The 20251-nt window shown below is 39.5% G+C and overlaps 2 protein-coding genes across 3 annotated transcripts in view; both read left to right on the top strand.

Moving 5' to 3' along the window:
• Positions 1 to 672: 672 nt before the first annotated feature.
• On the top strand, positions 673 to 12850 carry otos (otospiralin; the record flags this gene model as incomplete). The annotated part of the gene is made up of 3 exons (XM_080751909.1): positions 673 to 730; positions 7680 to 7706; positions 12663 to 12850. The coding sequence occupies 3 exons, from the start codon at positions 673 to 675 to the stop codon at positions 12848 to 12850; spliced, it is 273 nt and encodes a 90-aa protein (XP_080608035.1).
• Positions 12851 to 17342: 4492 nt separating this feature from the next.
• The window catches only part of cops9 (COP9 signalosome subunit 9), a 13970-nt gene continuing 11061 nt past the window's right edge, over positions 17343 to 20251 (top strand). For both annotated transcript variants that reach the window (XR_013963179.1, XM_080751910.1), the window contains exons 1-2: positions 17343 to 17523; positions 20222 to 20251. The exon at positions 20222 to 20251 is cut by the window's right edge and continues 43 nt beyond it. Coding sequence is in view for 1 of the 2 variants with exons in the window: in XM_080751910.1 (XP_080608036.1) it covers positions 17458 to 17523; positions 20222 to 20251 (96 nt within the window). In the remaining variant the exon portion in view is untranslated. The remainder of the gene's footprint in view (positions 17524 to 20221) is intronic.

Here is a 20251-nt window from a genome sequence, read left to right as displayed (position 1 = left end):
TAAAACATGATTATCTACTATTATGATTATACTAGGAGGAAGATTTTTTTTTCCAAAAAAAGAATGTACAGAAAGCGTTAAAATTATGTTTTTATGTGGCCACACCCACCAGAGTTCATTGGTATGCGTGGTTGTCATGGTGGGTGGTGACCCAGCTGAAGTTAGCCACGCCCACAGTGTTGGGTGAATGGTAATTAGGGGAGGGGTTGATTCTGTGATGTAATAAGTATCTGTGTTTTTGGACCGGAAGGTGGCAGCCTATAGCTAAAACCCAAATAGAAAGGCAATACATAATTGCTCATAACAACCACACCAGGGGTCTATTGAAGTACTGTCAACCTCCTGGACACATGAAAACCAGAAAAAGTACAAAACTTCCTCTTTTAACACCCTGCCTAAAAGGAACATCCCAAATAAGTCACAGTTATGGTCTTGTAAACAAGTTACGGTCTAGTTTACATTAAGGTCCTTGGTATTCAATTCATGGACATAAAACAAAAACAAAACAAAAAACAAAAAAACATTCAAATGTCTGTGTGTGTGTGTGTGTGTGTGTGTGTGTGTGTGTGTGTGTGTGTGTGTGTGTGTGTGTGTGTGTGTGTGTGTGTGTGTGTGTGTGTGTGTGTGTGTGTGTGTGTGTGTGTGTGTGTGTGTGTGTGTTATCAGATCAAGATGAAGTTGTGTGTCCTGCTTGGTGTGGTGCTCTGTGCGGTCGCCTGTCACCTCAGCGGTGAGTTCTTATGAAGCTGATATTCAACCTTATAATAAATAAATACATGATAATGTTGTTTTCAGACCGGAATCATCTTTTATAAAAGCTATTTAGTCCATTTGTCAAGTTTGAACGGTGATAAATTAAGCTGAAATAATGGTGAAACACAGTAATAACAAATACAAGTTAAAAGTGCTCCAAACCCCTTTGTTTGTTTTGTTTTGCTTTGTTGCTTTTCTTTTCTTTTCCGTGGTTCCTTCAATGTGAACGTGAAGGCATGCATGTTTTTCCATTTTTCCATGTCTTTCACTTGATTCAGTATTTAGATATGTGATATTACACGCCCCCTTCCTATATACAAACCCATTGTAACTTCAAACTCCATTTTAACCACGATAGATTCAAATCTCAAATATGTAGCGTCGATTTATACTGAACCAAGCAACTTAAAAACTGACTCGGATGCTCTCAAAAGCCTGATTAGATGATGAAATGACCAAAGTTTTTTTTTAAAGTGAAATATCCCTTTAAATCAATGTGTTGATATTGTAATGTTACATTAAAAAGACTAATAAAGCCAGTTTAAAGGCCCATTCCCACTGGGTCAGATAAAAAGATAAAAAATATCTTTCTCCATTCAAGTGGATGGTAAGATACTGATAAGATACTGATAAGAAAAGATATCTGTGACAGATATTTCCTATCTGTATAATTACCATCCACTTGAATGTAGAAGGATATTTTTTTTATCTGTTTATCTGGCCCAGTGGGCCTTTAAAACATATATATCGTCATTGTCGGGTGGAAACCTCGTATCTCCAAGTTCCAAATGTGTTCGTTCTTTCGCAAAGTAAAGCCCTGCTTCATCATACAAGGCTGTCACACAAAAGTAGTGAAAACAGCCGATCTACAAGCACACAACGCCTCGCGGTGTGTGCTTGTAGATCGGCTGTTTTCACTAGTTTAAATCATTTTTAAACTGATAAATGCAAAACGAACGGTTTTGGACGTACAAGGTTTTCACCCGACAACGACGATATTTAAGAACGTACAAAATGCTTTCCTAACTCTAGTTAGCGCAGCATCCTCTGAGGAAGTGCTCTGTGTTGGAATGTGTGCTGTTGCACAAAGACAACTCTGTGTGTGCGGTATGTGTGTGCATGTAGACTTCTGCTTTGGACCGTGTGTGTGTGTGTGTGTGTGATAGTACAATATGTTATTGTTGTTTAACATGGTATAGATATCATTCTCAGTGTTAAAAGTCAATGCCATGATGTTTTGATCTGATAACTAATGCACGAGACGAGAATCTGCCCCACTCCAGGGACAGAAAGATTGACCGGCGAAATGTCAAAGTGTCCCGGACACTGGATAACCAAAACATTCTACATCCTTGCTTCTGAGTTCACGAGACTCAGTCACAACACCATCTCATGATCCATTGTTATGATTAATTGTCCAATCAGAATGTGACTAATGTATTTTATGCTGTACACATTCAACTATATATGTGGAATCATTATGCTTTATACTCAGAGAGCTTACGATGGGTGAAAATGCTCTGTCTATACTGTACTTGTACAGTACTTTGAACTCTGACTAAACTTCAACACAAAAACGCATATTCTCCGGTGTGGTCTCATTCATTGTGTGGAGTACTTTATCATTTTGGGGGAAACTGTTTATCCATATGGAATATGATCCAAAATTCCATCAAATGGTCCATTCGATTGCCGGATTAGCTCCGAGGAGATATTGGGGCTCAACTTTGTTGGACTCATTTTGTCTTCTCCGCTGCTAGAACCAGTTACGGATTTCTACTGATTTGACGTTTATGGATTCGATACAGCTGGACAGTTTGTTTTGGAATCCCACTTCGTTCATCTCTGCTAGTAACAACCAGCCGAGGATATTATCAGACGTTTCCCCTGACTCCCACGGAGTAACACTGAAAGGACTCCCTCCACGTTTTTTCCTCCTGAGCGCGGCACAGGAAGGCAGAAAACACCTGCCGAAATCTAAACAACCTTTTAACAAACGGAACAATTGCACCATTTTTGAGCTTGAAGCCTCTCTCCAAAGCTTGGGGAATGAACTGATAACAGCTTTAATGGCTAAGATAGACGATGAGGAAATGAAACAGGTTGTTTCTAGGTGCCCCACAATTGCACCATTTTTGCCCATATGGAGAAAGGAATTCGGATATGATGACTCTCTCCCACATGTTTTTTTTTTTTTTCTCCTGCGCGCGGAGAAACTACCATGGGACTTGAGAAGTGTGTATAAAGCACACAGTGTAAGTTTTGATTTTATTCATGCCTTTTTGGACTGAAAATCACAGATGGGTCAAGTACTTAAAGATTTGTACCGGCTAAGTTAGAGAATTGCTACCTCTAGCCCAAGCTGCGTTTTTATTGTTTAATGTTTTGTAGTCTATTGTTTTTGTCGCTTTTTGTTACATGTTTTGAGGACATAGCAGCCGTTTGGCCACGGAGATTGCTTGTCTAAGGTTGGGTTTGTATCAGTACGAGACTTCAATATAGATTTCATTTTATGCTCTAGAACGGCTGTTTCAAGAAGTTCTGAGAAGAAATCTTTTTATTTGGGGCCAGAACATATTTTGTTCTGAAGGAATGTCTCTTCGGCCAGTACGATAACCCAATACGGCTGATTAGAGCCACTTAATCACATAAGAAATAGCGTGGTTATTTTAATTAGGAGATTTCACTTTATGCTCTAGAACCGAACGTTCTGACGGAAATCTTCATGCTTTAAGCTTACATGTCTGAGTTTTCGTCTTATCTTATTTTATTTTTAATTTCCATCTCAGGCCACTCTGAGATGTTGAATACAGGAGCTTTTTATCTCAGCGCTCCCAAGAACATTTTTGTTTTTTAGAAACATGACCATTCAAGCTAAAAAAAAACCCTGCTCCGAGAAGCAGTGTTTTTATCGTGTAAAACCTGGACCCACACGGATGAAAGGTTACAATCTAAACCCAGAACCTCTTTTTAACCCGGACCTCAAGTCATTCTGGAAGATCATCGGGGACTCCCAGTTATCAACACTGCCTAAAACTTTTCCTGGAACATGTCAATGGATATGTGCGGAGCTGTGGAGAAATCGGACATTATTTGCCACTGGATGTTCGAACCTCATCAGGAAGGAACAGAGGACGCAAGCAATGTTTTCAAGATGCTGAAGGGCTTGACAGAGCCCCCCCCCCCCCAGCCGAACCTGGCATTGCCCTTTCACTCACAATGCGATGGGACGCGTTGTGAGCTTGTAGATCTGCTACGTGACTGTCATGGATTACAATGTCCCGAAAAGAACAAACGCTCTTTTGACCCTGGGGACGCCCGAGATAATGGTACTATATATTTTGTTTACTTTTGACTAAGTACGACTTCTGAGAGAAAAAAAAAGGAAAAAAAATCAAGTTCTGACTGACAAACCCATCTGTTAAATGTTTTTGATATATTGTCTGTCTAATCATCTCTAATCCAATTTTCCTCCCCTGGTTACATTTCGGTTTGTCTATTATGAAAGCAGGAAAATCAAACCAAGTATAAAGTGAGCGGTGCGGCTTCTGTGTACAATATGGTACAATATGTGCTTGGCTTATGCTGCTTGCTTGCTCAATGCCTGCTGCTCGCGTGAGCTGCTTACGCTGCTTATAGGCTGGCACGGCCTATGTGTTATTTTATTGTTTTATTTTGAAAAAAAACTATGAGGGGCTGGAATTGTTTTTTTTATTTTCATTTTTTCTTATTTTTACCTTGAGAGGCCACGAGCCGATTCAGTTTCTGTGTGACCTTGCTCTCTCTTTCTCTCTCAAAAATGGGTTTCATTCGCTCTTGTTCTGTATAATCTACTGTTTACATTCTAATACAGGGCTTGATAACAATGTGCTGGGGTTATATTTGAATCTGTCTTATTTGAATCTGTCTTGGGTTTTTCTCCCTCTGTTGGTGTTCTAACTCACTTGCCTGGTTTGCAAAACTAGGAATTATTTACACATATGACTGTCTCTCCCTCTCTCTCTCAAAGGGGATCTCATTCGCTCTTGTTATGACTACACTCGTACTGATAACAACCAACGCTTGGGTTTATTTGAATGTTTCTATGTCTTAATAATTTTTTTTTCCCATCAATGACAGGTGGGCTTTATTTTATTTTAGGGGACAGGACGGACTAATGACATGGCAGAACAGGTATAGTGGAACTAACTCCACTAACTCGCTACCAACTTAACTGACTGATTATCAGTGACTGACTGACTGACTGTTTTATTTCAATTTTATTTTAACCTGTTTAATTTCATGACTGTTTATTTTATTTTAACCAGTTTTCTCCTGTCCTCCTGTTTTGTCGTGAAAAACACTATTTCCTGTGTAACAACTGAACGTTGTTCTTTCAAACCACATCTTATGGACATGAACCAAAAACATTTACTTTTACCATTCTTAACACATAAACTGCAGTATGGGTTAGGGATGGAAGAGGCCTAGCCCTGCTTTACTCAACCTTTAATTTCTCATGTTGGTTTATTTTTGGTAATACTTTATCCTCTTTACTTGAGTAAAAGCAGGCTGAGACGGTTCCAAAAACAATTTAGATGGCTGGGCTCCATTCAAACCCGTTCAGTCAAATTCCACAATTATTACAACCCTACTGGGCTTATACGGGATTACACATTATGGAAAAAAAAAAAAAATGACATTATGATTATGTTATGTATTTTTATTATTATTATTTTACTTCTTTAAAGTCTCTCTCTCTGGGACACTTTCAGTAGAGAGCCTTTCAGCAGGCCTCGCTAACTATTGTTTTGGGAAAACCTTATCTTGTTATGATACACTTCCCCCCTCACAGGCCTGGAAGCTCACTAACTCTGACAGTGAGCAGAATCACTGTCCATCCACAAGGTTTACTGTACCTCTGGACCATCTGTTTCTCATTTAACCATATTGCCTCCAAACATCAACAAAACAATTTTTGTCACACCCAATATTTTTGGCTGTGGCAAACGGGAGGGAATGTGTTTGGAGAATTAATATTTAGAATTAATATTTTTTCATTTAATTTTATTTCTTTCATATTTTCATTTTCTGAATTCATATTTCATTTTCTGATTTCATATTTTCATATTTCATTTTGTTTTCATTTCATCCCATTTAAATATATTTCACCTTATTGAAGTTGATTCCAATCAATACAGGGTTAATCTGTTTCCCCTAACAGAACAAACTGACACAACTTGTGTCCTCTTTTGGTGATGTATCTAAACATTTCAATTCAATTTCTATATATAAATACCTTATTGCCTTACATTATGGATTGATTTGTCCCTGTCTTTTCCCTTGTCTTACAGATAAAGATATTTTGAGATGATAATTGAGAATGAGTTGACAGACACATACTTCACTGCATGTCTGTCCAAAGTGGAAATGTCAAAAAGGATGATTGAAAAATCCATATGTATTTCGTGAGTATGAAACTGCATCACACACGTTTTCCCGCTGTAAAGTTTTCTTCCAGACCTTGACTCGGACAAAAGCCAGTAAGGAGGAATAGACAGTTGGCTTTAAGGCGGCTCCGGTTTGACACCTCACTATAAATGTCCCCAACCTGCAGGGACAATTAAGACCACTCATTACCTAAAGGTAACCTCGGAGGTGTACGAATTATGACCGCCAAACGGCTGATTTTCGGATGCTGTCTAAATACATTTTGAATGCTTTTGTCTTTAACCTAAATTATGGTAAAGAGTCAAGTTCGTCTTGTTTTGACTAAAATCGGCCCCAAATTGTAATAACCACCCGGGAGCGTGATGCTGATGTGTTTTTATCTTGCTTGACATGGATAATTTCCAATCAATCTTCGACACATTGAACCTTTGTAAAATACATATATTTAATAATTAAGACAATAAAAATCTTTTACCTCTACTTAAAAAACAAAAACAAAGTTCAATTATGATATTCTGATTTAAATACCTTTGGAAATATACAGTTCTTTTGACTCTACTCTTCAAAAACTATCGAAATGTTTTTGACTTAAATTGTTCAATTATTATGTTCTGTTTCAAATACCTTAAAAAAAAAGTTTAACCCATGTTTTCTTCCCTTGTTGTTTATGCTGCCTTGACATTTAACACTTCAAATGCTATCTCAGGAGGGAATTGATAGTACAATATGTTATTGTTGTTTAACATGGTATAGATATCATTCTCAGTGTTAAAAGTCAATGCCATGATGTTTTGATCTGATAACTAATGCACGAGACGAGAATCTGCCCCACTCCAGGGACAGAAAGATTGACCGGCGAAATGTCAAAGTGTCCCGGACACTGGATAACCAAAACATTCTACATCCTTGCTTCTGAGTTCACGAGACTCAGTCACAACACCATCTCATGATCCATTGTTATGATTAATTGTCCAATCAGAATGTGACTAATGTATTTTATGCTGTACACATTCAACTATATATGTGGAATCATTATGCTTTATACTCAGAGAGCTTACGATGGGTGAAAATGCTCTGTCTATACTGTACTTGTACAGTACTTTGAACTCTGACTAAACTTCAACACAAAAACGCATATTCTCCGGTGTGGTCTCATTCATTGTGTGGAGTACTTTATCATTTTGGGGGAAACTGTTTATCCATATGGAATATGATCCAAAATTCCATCAGTGTGTGTGTGCGTGTGTGTGCGTGTGTGCATGTATGTATGCGTGCATGTGCATGTGCAAATAGTCAGCAATAATATTTGAGCAGGAAGGGGAGGTATGGAGGATGGAGTCCACTGAGACCAACACCACATTCACTTCTCCTACCATGAATCATTTCTTTGTGCGTGGATGGAACTGGAATGATATGGAATGCTAATGTCTCTCTCTCTCTCTCTCTCTCTCTCTGTCTGTCTCTCTCTCTCTCTCTCTCTCTCTCTCTCTCCACAGAGGCCAGAGTCATCATCCCAGAAGGAGGTATATTTACATTTACCACATTCTACTTCATATTTTGCGACCTTAACTTAGCCAAGGAACATTGTATTGTGTTTATTTCTGCAACACGGCAATTTATGAATGTGGGACAAAAAATCACAGTTGGAAAAGGAGTTAATCATTGTCCTTGAAACAAATCATTCTGTTTGAATGCTGTACACGCGTGCGCGCACACACACACACTAAACTGTTAGGAGTGTAACAATACTTTTTTTTTTTTTTTTTTTTTTTTAGATTTGTTTTTGGGTTTTTATGCCTTTATTGATAGGACAGTAGAAGGAAATGGGGAGAGAGATGGGGAATGACATGTGGCAAAGGTCATCCGGATCGGGAATTGAACCGGCGACGCCAGCAGGCATCATAGCCTAGTATGTGGTATGCGCCTTGACCACCAGGCCAGCGGGCACCCCCCATAACGATACATTTTAATAGCGATTCGATACATATCACGATACATGATTGATATAGTAACTATTTAGCAAATAAATTAAATCTGTGTGAAAGGTGTGGATAGTGCAGGTTTTTAAGGGAAACATGTATTATGGATATAAATAAGTAAACACAGTGATTATCTGCCAAATACATGGACATTGTATATTGACAAACCTGCACCTTGACATGAACCCAGAGATTAACACACATTTATCCATAGACCAGTGTAGCTATATGGAAATAAAAAGTAATTAAACCCCTCCTTTTAATTTTTTCTTCTTAAAAATGCTAAATACAATGCACAAGTAGGTAGTATCGATACAATCGATTCTTTACACTACCGATTCGATACGATACAAAATAAAACGATACGATTCGATTTTAGCTGTTTTCATTTCGATATACTTTGATTTTTTAAGTTAAAAAGGATATTTGGATACAGTTACTACATCGTTACACCCCTATAAACTGTCTCTTTGGGTTTCTCTAGTCCCCAGCAGACTAATGTTTATACTGCCCATTGTCGTATGACCTTAAAGGGGCACTCCACCACTTTTCAACCTATGTTCATATAATTGGTCCTCACTCAAAAATAGCTGGGTGGGTTTCTGACCAGCTGTGGGCTGGTCAGAAACCCATAGTCTTGTGACATCATCGATTACCAATCCAGCTTATAGAAACTGCAGGCTTTCTATTCCTGAAAAGTTGCAATTTTAAAGTGGAAGCCATTGTTCTCGCGATATTAAAAATCTAAATATTTTTTTCAAAAATATTGATTACATTTTTTTTGTGGAAAATGATGATGTCACAAGACGATGGATTCTGAACTTCCCACAGCTCTCCTAGGAGACTTGGACTGAGTAGAAAAAAATTGTGATATTTTATCATGAACATTAGTGAGGACCTATTATATGAAGACAGGTTGAAAAGTGGTGAACTACTCCTTTAATGTTAATACTGTATATCAAGGATGTCAAACTCAAATACACAGTGGGCTAAAATCTAAGAAATGTGTACAAGTCGAGGGCCGGACTCGTTCAATGCTTATTGAAACCGTATTGAGCACCTAACACAGCCTGGTTCAATGCTTATTGAAACCGTATTGAGCACCTAACACAGCCTGGTTCAATGCTTATTGAAACCGTATTGAGCACCTAACACAGCCTGGTTCAATGCTTATTGAAACCGTATTGAGCACCTAACACTATGGAAGCATAAACCTGATGTAATTAAAACGAAATGGCAAATGCGAAAATGAAATTGAAATAACAGAATTGCTTTTTAATTTTCAGGAAATGCACGCATTTTTTGAGACAAAAATGAATGTAAAATGCAATGGCGTTTACATTTTCCATGTACAGGTGCTCATTCTATGACTAAATTATAATTATAAATAAAAGATCATTTCAATTTTAATTTTAAAAAGATTACCGCTAATTTGTTGACAATATTAAAATGAAAATGCAATTTTGAAAATGAAAATGAAATAGAGAAATGCTTTTTAATCTTCAGACAATGAAAGCATTCTTTGAGACAAAAATGAATGTAAAATGCAATAGCATTTCCATTTAATAAAAGGTCATTTGATTTAACATTTTCAATAAAGGCCACGCTAAATAATTGACAATATTAAAATGAAAAAGCTACTTTGAAAATGTAATTTAAATAAGGGTAATGCTTTTTATTTTTAAGCTAATAGATGCATCTTTTGAGACACAAATGAATGTATAATTCAATAGCATTTACATTTCATATCCATGTGTGCTCATTCTATGACAGATTGTAAAAGCAAATGCAAATCCCATTTGCGATTTCATTTTCCAATTGTAGCTGCTGAAAACATGACAGAATTCAAATGGTCGTTTGGCTAAAGTGATGGCGCAGGAAAGTGACGTCATAGGAGTAAACCTTCAACACAGTAGGTGGCAGACCAAGCCCCCAGAACCCAGGGCTAGATTTGAAGCAGCCCCGATGGTGGCCAAAGTTGGAACTGCAGCCTAAACGCGCATTTTGGCCCCGCCCCCTCCACTCCAGACTGTGAGCGGAGAGCAGCGTGACGTCATTTGTGGTCTCGAATAGTGGCCAATTTCCCCCAGAATGCACCTGGATTAGCTACATGCTAGCACGTAGCCGTTGCTTCAAAACGCCACTGAGCACTTGCATTGAAATGATAGTGGGGGCGGGGCTCGTCCGCTCTCTATTTTATATATACTCTATGTGGCAGACAGAGACAGTGTAAAAAAAAGAAAAAGGTGGCAGACAGTGTACACACGTGCAGGACTGGCCGAGCTTCACTCAAGCTCACAACGCTCCCCCCCCCCCGCGACAACGACGCCGCGACCCCCCCCCCCATATAATGATGTATATCTGCAAAGTAACTGTAACTAAAGTTTTCAAATAAATGTAGTGGAGTAAAAGTACAATATTTGGAACCGAGATGAAGTGGAGTAGAAGTAAAAGTATTGAAAACTGGAAATACTCAAGTTAAGTACAAATACCTCATAACTGTACTTAAGTACAGTACTTAAGTAAATGTACTTAGTTACTTTACACCACTGCTCTGCCAAGTTGATATTCCATAGTTGTTGAGCTGGGCAGGGATAAATTAAATCATCACATGATGTGGAAAAATGTTTGATTCTTACTTGCAATGTATCAGATCAGATCCTTCTACTATGACCATTGGATCTCCACTGGGTGAGTGTCTGTCTGTCTGTCAGTGAGTGAGTGCAGTCACGCGCGTCATGCGCCACCTACTGTACGGTTGGGTATGTCAAGGTTATAAGCAGGCAGCGTTGAAGGATTACTCCTGTGACGTCACTTTCCTGCGCCATCACTTTAGCCAAAGGACCATTTGAATTCTGTCAGGTTATGAGCGGCTACAATTTGAAAATGAAATAGCAATGTGGTTTGCGTTTGCTTTTACAATCTGTCATAGATTGAGCACACATGGAGATGAAATGTAAATGCTATTGAATTATACATTCGTTTGTGTCTCAAAAGATGCATCTATTAGCTTAAAAATAAAAAGCATTACCCTTATTTAAATTACATTTTCGAAACAGCCTTTTCATTTTAATATTGTCTATTATTTAGCGTGGCATTTTTTGAAAATGGTAAATCAAATGACCTTTTATATAGGCTACATTTAATTCTGTCATAGAATAAGCACAACTGTACATTAATTGGAAATGCTATTGCATTATACATTCATTTTTGTCTAAAGAAATGCTTTCATTGTCTGAAGATTAAAAAGCATTTATGTATTTCATTTTCATTTTCAAAATTGCATTTTCATTTTAATATTGTCAACAAATTAGCTGTCATTTTTTCAAAATTCAAATTCAAATGATCTTTTATTTATAATTTTAATTTAGTCATAGAATGAGCTCCTGTATATGGAAAATGTAAACACCATTGCATTTTACATTCATTTTTGTCTCCAAAAATGCGTCTATTTCCTGAACATTAAAAAGCAATTCTTTTATTTCAATTTCATTTTCGCATTTGCCATTTCATTTTAAATACGTCAGGTTTTTGCTTCCATATTACACAGCCTGGTTCAATGCTTATTGAAACCGTATTGAGCACCTAACACAGCCTGGTTCAATGCTTATTGAAACCGTATTGAGCACCTAACACAGCCTGGTTCAATGCTTATTGAAACCGTATTGAGCACCTAACACAGACTGGTTCAATGCTTATTGAAACCGTATTGAGCACCTAACACAGACTGGTTCAATGCTTATTGAAACCGTATTGAGCACCTAACACAGACTGGTTCAATGCTTATTGAAACCGTATTGAGCACCTAACACAGACTCGTTCAATGCTTATTGAAACCGTATTGAGCACCTAACACAGACTGGTTCAATGCTTATTGAAACCGTATTGAGCACCTAACACAGACTGGTTCAATGCTTATTGAAACCGTATTGAGCACCTAACACAGACTCGTTCAATGCTTATTGAAACCGTATTGAGCACCTAACACAGCCTGTTGTTGGCTTCCTTCTGTCTCACAAGTCAATGGAGTATGCACCACCCCGGTCTTTTGTTGGGTTTACAGAGTTGGGTTATATGAGATACTTCAATGGTTTCCTATGGAAATAAGCTTAGTCTTTTCTAGGATCTCCTTTTAGTTGACCTTGTACCAGTGAACTGTACCGTCATGAAACTGTACCTTTTTCTATGCAAACTGACAATAAAGACTTCAATCAATCAATCAATCAATAGTCCCTTATGAGCAGCCCCCAGCGGTCCCTCAATGTTTATACTGTATATTATAGTCTCTATATTCCCATATGACCATAATGTTTATATTGTATATTATAGTCTCTATATTCCCATATGACCATAATGTTTATATGAATATATCTTCTCTCTAGTCCCCTATGACGAGCCCCCAGCGGTCCCATAATGTTTATATTGTATATTATAGTCTCTATATTCCCATATGACCATAATATAATGTTTATATTGTGTATATATATATTGTCTCTCTAGTCCCATATGACGAGCCCCCGGCCGTCCCCTACTGGCCGTACTCCACCTCAGACTTCTGGAACTACGTGGAATACTTCCGCTCCATCGGAGCCTACAACCACATCAACGAGATGGCCCGGGCATTCTTCGCCCACCAGCACCTGGGAGACACCCTGGGGTACGAGACCAACGAGGGACATGAGCACTGAGGAGGGACCGACCGGGAGGACGCAGGACGGGACAGGACTATAGGACAGGACCAGGACTACAGGACAGGACTATAGGACAGGACAGGACTATAGGACAGGACCAGGACAGGATACTTTCGTACATTTTGATCCCACGATTTTTGTAACCCGTTTTTTTTCACCCGGTGTCAATTATCTAATGTAATCCTGGACGCTACATTCCCTCTGCCAACCTGGGGAGAGCAACGGACTGACCTCATGCTTCCTTCTATGCATGAGGAGCCCAAGATGCTTCTTATCACCTGACAGGGGAGAGATTAACCGGTGGGACGTAGCGTGTTGAAGGAACATGTTATTCCAACCAGTTCCTTTCCCCTCCATCAGGCACCACGGCTGGCCAGAGGGAGGCAGTATAGAGACCAGGATTACTGCATGTTTTTTTTTTTCTTTTGTGAGGGTATCTACCCTAGGAGACACGGGGAGAACATGCAAACTTCACACATACAAAACCATGTATAGGAGACAGTGTAGAAGAGCTGTAAAGATATACTAACCTATCTATATAAAATTATGAATTAATACTTTGTTTGTTGGGAACGAATGAGCGAAGAGATTAGATTATGAGGAAGATATGACGATGAATAATTTAAAGATGTATCACACCTGTATTCCTGAATATTCTAAAACGCTTTTTATTATTTAATGGGAAAACATATTATGTTTAAATGTAGGCCTATGAATATTAAAATAACAATAACATATAACATGTACTGTTTTAGTATGTGTTTACTAACTAGCTTTAGCTTAGCGGCTGTGAAAGGCTAACGGCAGCCTCAGTGTTATTATGTTTGTGCAAATATCAAATAAAATACGCTTTATTTCCATGGTTGTTTGTAGTTTTTTGCTTAATTTATTTATTCATTTATTTATTTTTCTGATGTGTCATTTACACTAATTTATTTGATATTCTCCGTCTGGTGGAAAATCTCATATGTCCAAATCTGGTACTTTTCAGCATTCAAATCCAGAAGTATAAAAGTAGCAGATCTACAAGCTCTAAACTAAATGTGTAGATCTGCTGCTTGTGATGCTGTAGTGTAGTGCAGGGGTTCCCAAACTTTTTTTTCTCAGGGCACCCCATAAATATTGTTTTAATCCGAGGCACCCCGGCTACAGTAGTACATTTATAGCATATTGTCGTTGTCGGGTGGAAACCTTGTATGTCCAAAACCGTTCGTTTTGTATTTATCATCTATAAAATGTACAAAACTAGTGAAAACAGCAGATCTACAAGCACACAACGCCTCACGGTCTTGTATGATGAAGCAGGGCTTTGCTTTACCAAAAGACGTACACATTTGAAACTTGGAGATACGAGGTTTCTGCCCGACAGTGACGACATTTTAGTGATTATGTTGCGAGGAAAACATTGAGATAACAGCCATTTGGTTAGAACTGACTGAAAATAACTTCTGAAAATAACTTCAAGTTTAAAATGTTTTTTCAAGTGTCCAAATAAATTCCAAATATTATCAAATGATCTCGTGGCACCCCTGGACTGCCGTCACGGCACCCCAGGGTGCCCCGTCACCCACTTTGAAAACCCATGATGGGACGTTAATATACAAACTAAAAAACGAAACAAAATAAAACACACAAAAGGTTAGAATCTATAGATGAGAGTTGTGTGTAGGACAACAACGTGATATGTTTATCTATCTACTGTTAAGAAAAATAGTTTTTCTTTTTTCTTTTCTTTTCTATTTTGGATACTTGTAAAAGCCTGATTAGACGATAAAATTACCAATGCCTCGCGTTGTGAGCATGTAGATCTGCTATTTTCACAATTTCTGCCTCTAATATTTGTCAGTTTGGTCAACATTTAATTTGTCATTTTAGAGGTATTACTAAGTCCTTAAATTGTCACTTTAGAAATGTGCAGATACCCTCTATACACTTAAACTTTATGTTGGTTTGTTTACTGTTGAGTGAGAAAACAATGTTGCACATTAAGTTAATCATCTGGGGGACCCCCCAGAATAATTTGGGGACCCCTCTGGGGGTCCCGAGTCCCGACCCACAGGTTGAGAACCACTGCTTCAGTTTACAGAGCATTTGGTAAATACATCCTCCCGTACGCTAGGTGTCGCTATACAACTGTGACGGTAGTGGTCTGACAGAGTTGGGCGTTAAGCGTCCAGCAGATTACCAAGCGTGTCTATGAAGGGAGCGCTCGTTTTATGGTTAGATGTCACAGTTATTGTCCACAACATTAAGTTATTGTCCACGACATTGCAAGCGGCGCGAAGGCCAGCGGACTTTGGTCCTGCTCTTCGCCCCCGAGCGCCGCAGGCGCGAGTGGCCGCGAAGAGCGGGCCAGGGCCGCGCGAGTTACGAAGCCGTGGTGAATGCAATCGTTATATTTAAAGCGCACGATAAACGCAATGATAATTGGGTTTTGATGCACCTCGCGCAGTCCAAGTGACTACAACCGAGCGCTCCCTGTGACTACAACCGAGCGCTCCCTACGTCCGGTTCAGCCAATCACAGGGGGCTTGGGGGAGACCGGAACCAGACCGGAACAGGGACAGCCTTGGGCATACGCCAGACGCGTCCAGCAGATTACCAAGCGTGTCTATGAAGGGAGCGCTCGTTTTATGGTTAGATGTCACAGTTATTGTCCACGACATTAAGTTATTGTCCACGACATTGCAAGCGGCGCGAAGGCCAGCGGACCTTGGTCCTGCTCTTCGCCCCCGAGCGCCGCAGGCGCGAGTGGCCGCGAAGAGCGGGCCAGGGCCGCGCGGCCGGCGGAGCGCCGCGCGAGTTACGAAGCCGTGGTGAATGCAATCGTTATATTTATGCCCAGGCCGTAAGGCCTGGGCAAGCGCACGATAAACGCAATGATAATTGGGTTTTGGTGCACCTCGCGCGGTCCAAGTGACTACAACCGAGCGCTCCCTACGTCCGGTTCAGCCAATCACAGGGGGCTTGGGGGAGACCGGAACCAGACCGGAACAGGGACAGCCTTGGGCATACGCCCAACTCTATGCATACGCCAGACGCACGCCAGATAGTAAGGGAAATTTAGCCTATTGCTACATCAATCTGGGAACTAAATCTAAATCACTAGCTTTCTTCACAAATGTGTTCAGAAAGGTGTTTACTATCACCTCTGAACTTTGTCAAATCCAACTCCCTTGACATACTTTGTGGGAGCCAATCAAAGTTATTGGGTATCCCGAGGGCCTGGGATTAAAGGGGGAAAAATTAAAAATTGCCAATATGAGCGTATGAGGTGTGTAATTTGGGTATTTTTGGGCTGCTGAATCCATTCCAACCATTCGTTTTCAGTTAAAATGACTCCTTGGCCATAAAATTGCCACCCCTACTTTTGTGTGTTCATGAGACATATAATATTGGCAAAAAAAAAAAGGTTGGAGTAGGGTTTGAATTCATGAAAACTATTCAAGATCAGGTGGGTAATCACACATGACACACAGAATAACATGATACAATCTGCCAAGGAACACTCAAACACATGCAGGGTTTAAAACATAGGGACTAACAGGACACAGGTGAACTCGAATGACATGATTGGCTAAGCCTTAGCCAATTAGGCCTTTTTTATGGCCAAGGAGTCATTTTTACTGATAAATAATGGTTGGAATGGATTCACCAACCCAACAATACCCTAATTACACACTTCATACGTTCATATTGGCCATTTTTTATTTTTCCTCCTTTAATCCCAGGCCCTGGGTATCCCGATACCCCCAACTTTGATTGGCTCCCACAAAGTATGTCAAGGGAGTTGGGTTTGACAAAGTTCAGAGGTGATAGTAGACACCTTTATGAACACATTTGTGAAGAAAGCTAGTGATTTAGATTTAGTTCCCAGATTGATGTAGCAATAGGCTAACTTTCCCTTACTAAGACGCGGGCGTTACACCAGCAGAGATGGGATTTATGGTTGTTTGGTGTGAGCCGGATCTCTGGGAACCGTTCCTTTCAAAGAGCCGTTCAAAAGACTGGCTCGTTTTAGTTACCATAGTTATTTAATTACTTTGTAGATTTGAATTACAAATTCACTTCAACCCTATACATTTCAGCCATATAGGCTACATTTCCGCCATTTGAAAATAGCAGATCTACAAGCTCACAATGTGTCGCGTTGGAAAAAACAGAAATGGGACATTCTGCTGCAGAATGTCCCATACCAATAGTAGAAAATAGTCATTATGCAGAATTTCTGCATAATGACTATTTTCTACTATTGGTATTTTAAGTGCATTTTGATACCGATAACTTTGTACTTTTACTTACGTAGCCTACATTTTAATTCCAAACTTCTACTTGTGGCGGTATTGATACTTTCACATAAGTAAAGAATGTTTGTACTTTTCCCACAACTGTTCATTTAGAAAATAATGGCTCCCTACTGTGAACCGGATCCCATCGTTCATTTCAAAGAGCCGTTCGAAAGACTCGACTCGTTCTTGAACGTCCCACCTCCTCCATACAGCAGACGGTTTGTTTACAGCAGAGACACAACAAGCTAACTGTTAGCTGCTAACAACATCAATACAGTTTAATTCCTGTTAATTAAGTGATTAATTAACCTCTTCATGATGAAGCCAGCGGTGGATGAGATGTTCCCAGAAGGAGCAGGACCTTATGTGGACCTGGACGAGGTTAGTAAAGGTTTAATCACTCTCACTGTAGCAGCGATGCTAATGCTAGTTAGACTCATCATCACCAGTCAGAGGACTTTTAACGGTTAATAACGGTTAAAGTTCAACCGTTAAACTCCACTACAGAGGTGGAAAAAAGTACTCACGATGTTTTACTTGAGAAAAAAGTATCAATACTGCAATGTATATGTACTCGGTCTCTGTTACAAGTACAAGTCAGTAATTTAATAATTCAGCTGCTGTTCTGGACTTTTACATTAAATACAATTTAAATATTGGAATATCAATGATGTATTACACCAGGGTTTTCAACGTTTTCAGGCCAAGGACCCCTTAACGAGGGAGATAAAGCAGGGACCCCCTGTACTGTACTATAAAATGGCGTTGCAAATTGTCATCAATTTCATGACAGCACTATAATCAGTCTATGTTGGATTCCTGTTAATGTGTTTTTTCAGACTTTTAACCACTTAAATCGCTGATATTTAGTAACAATGGTGTAAACTGTAAAGTAACAAAGTACTTTTACTGAAGTACATTTTAAATTCAGGACTTCTATTCAGGACTTCTACTTCATTCAGGTAACAGAGTTCTTGTACAATGCAGTAGCCTATTGATACTTATACTTAAGTAGAAAATGTGAGTACCCTTTTCCACCACTGCTTAGTAAATCTGACAGCTCGTAGATCTTCTGTTTTTGGTTAAAGTTCTGAGGGTTCAGGTTGTTTATTGAAAATAAAGATTCTATCACATAAAGAATTTTTGGACCCCCTGTAGTTACTCTGAGGACCCCCTAGGGGTCCTGGGCCCCCGGTTGAAGAGCACTGTATGAGATGTATTTGCTTCATTTACTTGATGACTACATCTTGATCTAGCCGCAAATTGCAACACTAGATTTTATTTTAATAGGATGAATCTAGGGTTGCAAATTGCAATACCTCCCATAGGCAGGTGCTGAAGTCCCGTTTTGAAGGGGAAAATCCTACTATAAGCCTATAGAGTTGGCACAGAAATCGCAAATTTAATGCAATTTCCGAATAGTAAAGTATAAAATACGGCTAGCATGATCAAGAACACAAGATAGTAAAAGGCACAAAGCATTATAATTTACTTTACCGTTAGAAATAACGATTTGTTGGCTTTAAGTCCAGCTATTTCTGTTATAGTTTCCCCTTCTAAATTGATGTCAGCAGCACCCGGGGGATGCTGAGAAACGGAAGTAGGTGGGCGGGCCGTGAATAGGGCTAATTAGAAGACCTTGGATCTGAACTGCTCTGCCTTGTTCTGCCAACTGCCAATAAAGTCTTCAATCAATCAATAGAAGTTAAATTAATTGTTCACCCCATAATGACCTTGTTTGGTTGATTACCCACCCCATTGACCCTTGGTTTTTTATTAATATTATTACAATATATTTTTTAGCATTTTATTAGACAATAATTTGATGAGAGGCAGTGGACTCCGGATCCAGGCATTTCAAAGATAAAAGCCTGGGCCCCCCAGTAACTGTGGTTCACCACATTTTAATTGTATCCACCCTTTTTCCACAGGAATTTATTGGAAAATGTTTTGCACCACACTTCCGGTTTAACAGCAGACATACAAGCTCACGTCGCGTCGCAGATGCAACCGCTGTGAGCTTGTAGATCACACTCGGCTGCGGCGCCGGAAGCTCTGTGCAACTTCTGCGCAATGCATGATGGGATGTTGGAAAGTTGTGGATATAAAACAAATGTAGTCGTTCAGATATCTTATTTTACATCAGTATTGTTCATGTGAACTGGTTTGTTTAGGCTTATCCATTAAAATGATAAAATGGCTATGATTTATCATCACTGGTGTTCCATCGTGGATCACTTCCTCATTTACTCAAAGCAGACAGCAGCAGGAGATCTGTCGGGGACATAGAATGTCCGCTTTAGGTTAGACTTAGCCTGGGCTGGCTTCCAATTTCGGGCTTTTGATCCGGGCTTTTGATTCGTTCATGTGCCTGACTGTTGGTGGAAAGAAGCTCTTTTGCAGTCTGTTGCTGGTAGCTTTGAGACTGCGTAGACGTTTTCCACGAGGCAGCATCTTGTAGCTTTGAGACTGCGTAGACGTTTTCCACGAGGCAGCATCTTGTAGCTTTGAGACTGCGTAGACGTTTTCCACGAGGCAGCATCTTGTAGCTTTGAGACTGCGTAGACGTTTTCCACGAGGCAGCATCTTGTAGCTTTGAGACTGCGTAGACGTTTTCCACGAGGCAGCATCTTGAACCACAGTGGAAAGTCCAGGGTCTTTTTCACTTCACCTCTGGGACAACCAGATCTTATTTTATTGTGTTGTTTGGGACACGATCAACACAATCCTGAGTTATTTTTATTTTATTATGATGCATTTTGCATCATATGATGCATTGGATGATACAATATCATGCTACAAAGCATCATATGACCAGTTGTAGCCATGCTGAAATACTAAAATATCTAAAAACACAGATTGAACACAAAAAAATAATTCAGGATTGTGTTGATCGTGTCCCACACAACAATAACATAAGATCTGGTTGTCCCAGAGGTGAGGTGGTCCTTTAATGTCTGACTGTACCTCTTGGCTGTTTTTTACATTTACTGTATGTAATAAAGTATTCATTCAATCAATCAATGAAGCCAAACCAAAGATATCCTCACACCACTGTGTGTACTACTCTGTGTTGCAGGCAGGTGGCAGCAGTGGGCTGCTCATGGAC

This window comes from Nannobrachium achirus (genome assembly GCF_963921795.1).
Source record: "Nannobrachium achirus genome assembly, chromosome: 21".
In the NCBI taxonomy this organism is placed as follows: domain Eukaryota; kingdom Metazoa; phylum Chordata; class Actinopteri; order Myctophiformes; family Myctophidae; genus Nannobrachium; species Nannobrachium achirus.
This window is presented reverse-complemented; position numbering and strand designations above follow the sequence as displayed.